The sequence below is a fragment of the Nicotiana tomentosiformis genome, chromosome 7, assembly GCF_000390325.3.
Source record: "Nicotiana tomentosiformis chromosome 7, ASM39032v3, whole genome shotgun sequence".
Lineage (NCBI taxonomy): Eukaryota > Viridiplantae > Streptophyta > Magnoliopsida > Solanales > Solanaceae > Nicotiana > Nicotiana tomentosiformis.
In genome coordinates this window covers 99,011,692-99,017,227 of record NC_090818.1, presented here as the reverse complement: position 1 = coordinate 99,017,227, position 5,536 = coordinate 99,011,692, and the positions used below count along the sequence as shown (strand labels likewise).

General features: G+C 42.4%; 1 protein-coding gene across 1 annotated transcript; it reads left to right on the top strand.

Annotated features, from left to right (window-relative positions):
• Positions 1 to 2,204: 2,204 nt before the first annotated feature.
• Positions 2,205 to 2,699, top strand: LOC138896078 (uncharacterized). Its single transcript, XM_070180856.1, has one exon. The coding sequence runs from the start codon at positions 2,205 to 2,207 to the stop codon at positions 2,697 to 2,699; it is 495 nt and encodes a 164-aa protein (XP_070036957.1).
• Positions 2,700 to 5,536: the final 2,837 nt, after the last annotated feature.

Sequence of the window (5,536 nt, the reverse complement as noted above, 5' to 3'; positions counted from 1 at the left end):
TTTTTTCTTAACTAGTTACATGAATTTTTTATTTAAATTTTAAGTCTGAATAAATCTTAATTTCTATGTATTATCATGCCCTAAGAAACTCTTTTGATCTTCCGCTTTTCATTTTGATCTGGAAACCTTTACCTATTTTAATAAAGAAATTATTTGTCTTTACATACTCATGTTAAACCTGGGGTCTCCATCTTATGAGCAGAAGTGACGTCTTATAAGCTAGTCAGGTATTTGTATACGTAACTATCTTACGTTGTTACTCGGTTCTAAAGTTGCATGAACAAATGCAAATACTAAATGCTAAACCTGTTTACCCTTAAAATTGAATAACAATTAAACTTATAATGTGGTTTTAAGGACACGCGATTTCACTTAATACCAATCGATAAATATATATGCAGATTAATAATAGAAATGAACTATAAAGTAAAGCAAACCAGTGTTAGAATGGAACTCAGCCCTCGAGTTTGGATACCCTCAAACTGGTTGATGTAAGAACAATTAAAATATAACAAGCCGATAAACAATAGTATAAACGAGAAAGAGAATTACATTGCTTTGATATCTGTCAATAATGTGTCTTACAAATGATTAGAACCACCCTTTAAATAGTAGAGGAATTCCACTTATGGTATAATTCTAATTACAGAAGAAAATCCCATGATTAGCTAATTAACCATTTCTGATTTGATCTGTTCCGAGATTTACGCCATGATCCTCGACCAGTCACGGATATCTTGCCTTTCTGTTATTGTGCTATCTTCGATCTTGCTCGACGTTTGTCTCATTGGGCTTCGATCGCTACTAGCCTCGATCTCGACAGGTACCTCGATTCTGAACTCGGTACCTTATCCTCGTGATTTAGTCTGTTCCGTTATGAGGCCGTCCTTCGATGCAACCTCCTGGTCTCGGTCAAATAGTAAAATCGGGCGGGTCCGATTTTAACCATATACAGATAGTCCCCTCGTTTTTTGGAGTGAAATGACAAGAAACGAATTGAACCTTCGATTTTCTACCTCGGCCTGTCATGACATCATCCTCGTGACGTAAGCGACGGGAGTGACTGAAGTGTCCCGTCGGTACAGTTCCACAAGTAGTGTCAGTTGGTGGTCGGCCATTAGTGCCTTTGAACCGTCACCGGGAATCCAATAAATAGACCCATTTCTCATTGATTCAAACTTTACTTTCACTTCCTTAAAAAGGACCTCTACCTCCGAGGATCCAAAGCCTAAGAAGAATCTAGTTCGTAAGCCGAAGAAAGACACTGTTGCCCTACCTACGGATGTGATTCAATGGCTAAGGGAGGAAGAAGAAGAAGAAGATAAAGACGATGGCTCGGAACTGGTGGCCCGAGTGAAGAAAACCATCGAGGCCCCAAAGGCCGCTGAGTCGGTAGTGGTTAAGGAGATTCCGCCTCGAGCCGAGGGTGTCTTGGAAAAGGACTCGGGCAAAGTCCCCGAGTCATCGAAGATCAAAGATGCCTCCCGCCGAGATGAGAAAAAGGTGGGTATGCCTGAAGGGGCCGGCTTCGAGGCCCTTCGCAGCGAGGAGAACGCCCCAAGTGGTTCAGTTGGGGCAATAGATATTGGAGACTCGCCGGTTCTCCCTACATTTTTCGAGGAGGCAATTTGGGAGGCCCAAGTTACGAGGACTCCCGAAGTAGACGAGGCCCATGGAGGGGATGACCCCTTCTATGGTTACTTTATCGGGGTCGAGGATGCTACCAACCTGAGTGAAGCATCGAGTCTTCTCGATGAGGCTCAACAAGCCTTGAATCGGGTGAGTCCCAACTCCCTTTGTCGATATCATACTTAGTTTATTTTTTCTCTTCCTATCTAATTTCCTTTCTTTTTTCTGTATAGGCTTTGGCGCTCCATCAGGAGGTATTTTCAAAGTCCCGAGAAGAGCTGAGCTGATGTGATGCCGACCTCCGAGGGCTCACGGAGGAGAGAAATTCCCTTAAACTTCTCAGTGGGAAAAAAGAAGAGGAGATCAAGGACCACCGAGCCAAGTTAGCCAAGGCTCACCAAGATCAGACCGACCTGATCGAGTAGGTAATAAAAATCTTAAAAGTTCATGGGCTCGATTCGGGAACGGTGGCTAACATTTTAATCTCACAGCTGCAGCAGAAGATCGAGAGGATCGAGCAGTTCCGTGAGGAGGTCAACATGATGAAGGCGGAGACCTTGGGGTGAAAAGAAAGTATGGACCGCTTTGCTGCTGAAAAAGAGGCTGCTCGAGCCCAATTGTCATCGGTCGAAAGTCAGCTTCGAGGCATTAAGGAGAATAGCTTAGCTCAGGCAAAGAAAATAGAGGAGCTCGAGGCTCGGTTGGCTTTCGAACTTGCAAAGGCCAAATCTAAAGCCGAAAAGGCAAAGGCCGAGGCAGAGGTGATCATGGCTGTCTACCGATCCGATGCTGAAGCCGCTCAAGTCCAAGCGGGAGAGGCAGCCGAGACCACTCAAACTCGAGCACATTGGATTGCTGAACTCGCCAAATGCCAATCTCGGAGGGAAACCCTCGAGGAGATCCATGCTCGAGGTTTCAATCTTACCGATGAGATAATAAAGGCTAAAGAGTATGAAGCTGATGCTAGAGCGCTGACCTCTTCCGATGATGATGATGATGATGGCAGCAAGAGCGGGTCCGATAATAAGGAGGACCTCGATGGAGAACAAGCTACCCTTGAGGAAAATTAGGAATCTTAGGCTTTTCTTTTTTGATTTTTTGTGCGGGACCCTGATCGGTCCTTGTAAAAATTTTCGTATAGATAAAAGATCTTTTTTCTCTTTGACTTGTCTTTATTCTATTTCATGCCTCGTGAAAATTCTATTTCATTCATGCCTTATGGAGATTTTGCTCCCAAGTTTGGGACTTTAGGCAACTAGACTAAAGTCGGACCAGTGTAGTCTTTAAAATCGAGTGAGTACTTGCGCGGACTCGAAGTAGAGTGACCCTTAGGTTTTAGTTGAGTAAGGACGATTTTTCGAACTCAAAAAAATAAAATGGCTCCTAGGCTCTTGAGTTAGGCCGATATGGCCTCAAAAGAATGGCTTTTCCCCTTTTTCGGCTTGAAAAATTAATTATAAAAATTTGTCATGCCTTAGCACGAGATAAATTTGTACACATTATGTTTTTCGAGGATTGGTGTTATCGAAATCCTTTGCTTTGTTATGCCTTAGCACAAAATTGTCCGGGAGTTCGAACAATTTGCTACCCCTTAGGGTTATTCGAGGGTCGATATTATCGAAACCCTTAGTAATTCATCTGAGGGTTGCCTTTTTTAACCGGTTTATGAGAATATTTGAAGGCCTGTTTTATAACGGAATTCGGACGTCTCCAAACCGTGTTAATTTGGCCATAGCCTTTAGTTTGAGATTTGCCCTGTAGGCTTGTTTCCCTGCTATACTTCGAACTCAGTTGAAGTATCAGTCCCCGAGCGAGGTGGCCGTGGCCTATAAAATTAAGGATTTCCTTTTTAAGGTCTTACGATTTCGAGGTTTAGTAATTCGATCATATCGATTTTTTGGACGGCAGTCCCAGAGTATAGGGTAAATTGTTTGAACTTCAGTTGTGATCGGCCTTTAAGCCAGTTTCCACAATAGATCATAAGTATGAAATTGTAAAGTATAAATTTCTCTAAGGCATGGAACATCTTGTAAGGAAAAATACTTCTTTCAATAGATTATACATGCGTACATGTTTTGCCATTAGGGCTCGAGTAATCTACATGGACACGGTTCATTTGACTGTTTGGTCCTTTACCTATCGAGACCCTATCGACACGAAGTATTTTCCTTGTAACTATCCGAGGGTGATGCCTCCCAGTATTCGAGGTTGATTGTAAAAGAGCTTCAGATACTATTGAATTGCTCTAAGTTAGCACGAATAATGGTTGCCTCATTAAAAATCTCGCCGGAAAAACCCATTTGGGAAAACAATCCGTCTAAGGAAAAAAGAGTGCAACACGTGCTTTCAGACCTAAGGACATTGTGTTTGAAAAATCCTTTGGTGTCTTCGATTAAACACCTGCAAATGGTTAGTATAAAATATAAACAAAAATGGATAAGGTCGTACCTTAGCAGTAATATCATTTGAGGAGTGATATGTTCTAATTGTTTGGTAATTATTCGTCGTTCATCGTGCCAAGTTTGTAGGATCCCATTCCGATGATATCGAGGACCTGATACGGTCTCTCCCAATTCGGGCCAAGTTTTCCTTCGTTTGGGTCTCGAGTATTGAGGGTGACATTCCTCAAACCAAGTCCCCGATTTTAAAGTGTCAAAGATTGGCTCTTCGATTGTAGTACCTTTCGATCCGCTTTTTCTGTGCGGCCATTCGAACGAGGACGGCTTCCCATTTTTTATCTAGCAATTCGAGGCTTGTATTCATAGCCTCGTGATTTGACTCTTTCGTTGCATATCAAAACCTGACGCTAGGTTCCCCGACTTCAACCGGGATAAGAGCTTCGATGCCATATACTAAAGAGAACAGTGTTGCCCTAGTACTGGATTTTGACGTTGTTCGATACGCCTAAAGGACTTCGGGCAATATTTCTCTCCATTTTCCCTTAGCGTTGTTCAATATTTTCTTTAGATTTTGAATGATAGTCTTGTTTGTCGATTTGGCCTGTCCGTTCCCCCTAGAGTTGTTCATCCTCTTTCGGAGTATGAAGCAACGGCGGGCTCGAGAGGTACCACTTTAATTCTTCCAATGCTTGTTGGGTTTCCGGGGTCCATGCAAAATTGTTCTTCTTTTTTAGCAGTGAGAAGAACCTGTGACTTCTATCTGAAGACCTCGAGATGAATCGGCCTAGTGCGGCTATGCGCCCTATTAATCTTTGTACGACCTTAACATTGTTCACGACTGTGATGTCTTCGATTGCCTTGATCTTATCGGGGTTGATTTCGATCCCCCGATTTGATACCATAAAGTCGAGGAACTTGCCCGAGCCGACCCCGAATGCACATTTCTTCGGGTTGAGTTTCATGTAGTATTTCCTTAGTATATCGAAGGTCTCCTGCAAATGTATCAAATGGTCCTCTGCTAGCAGGGACTTAACTAGCATATCGTCAATATAAACCTCCATTGATTTACCTATTTGTTCTTTGAACATTCGATTTACTAAGTGTTGATAAATGGCACCAACATTTTTTAGTCCAAACGGCATTGCATTGTAACAATAAGTGTCGTACTTAGTGATGAACGAAGTCTTTTCCTGATCCTCCGGGTTCATTTGTATTTTATTGTATCCGGAGTAGGCATCGAGAAAACTAAGGATCTCATGGTCGGCCATGGCATCGATCATGCGGTCGATATTCGGCAGAGGAAAAGAGTCTTTAGGACATGTATTGTTTAAATCTTTATATTCTACGCACATTCGAAGTATATTTCCCTTTTTAAGGACTACGACTACGTTTGCTAACCATTCAGGATATTTTACTTCCCGAATGGATCCTATTTTGAGAAGTTTGGCTACCTCGTCCTTGATGAATGCGTGTTTTACCTCGGATTAGGGCCTTCTCTTTTGTTTTAC

Excerpts from the sequence above, each read along its gene's own strand:
- LOC138896078 (XM_070180856.1), top strand. The coding sequence starts at position 2,205 with ATGGACCGCTTTGCTGCTGAAAAAGAGGCTGCTCGAGCCCAATTGTCA.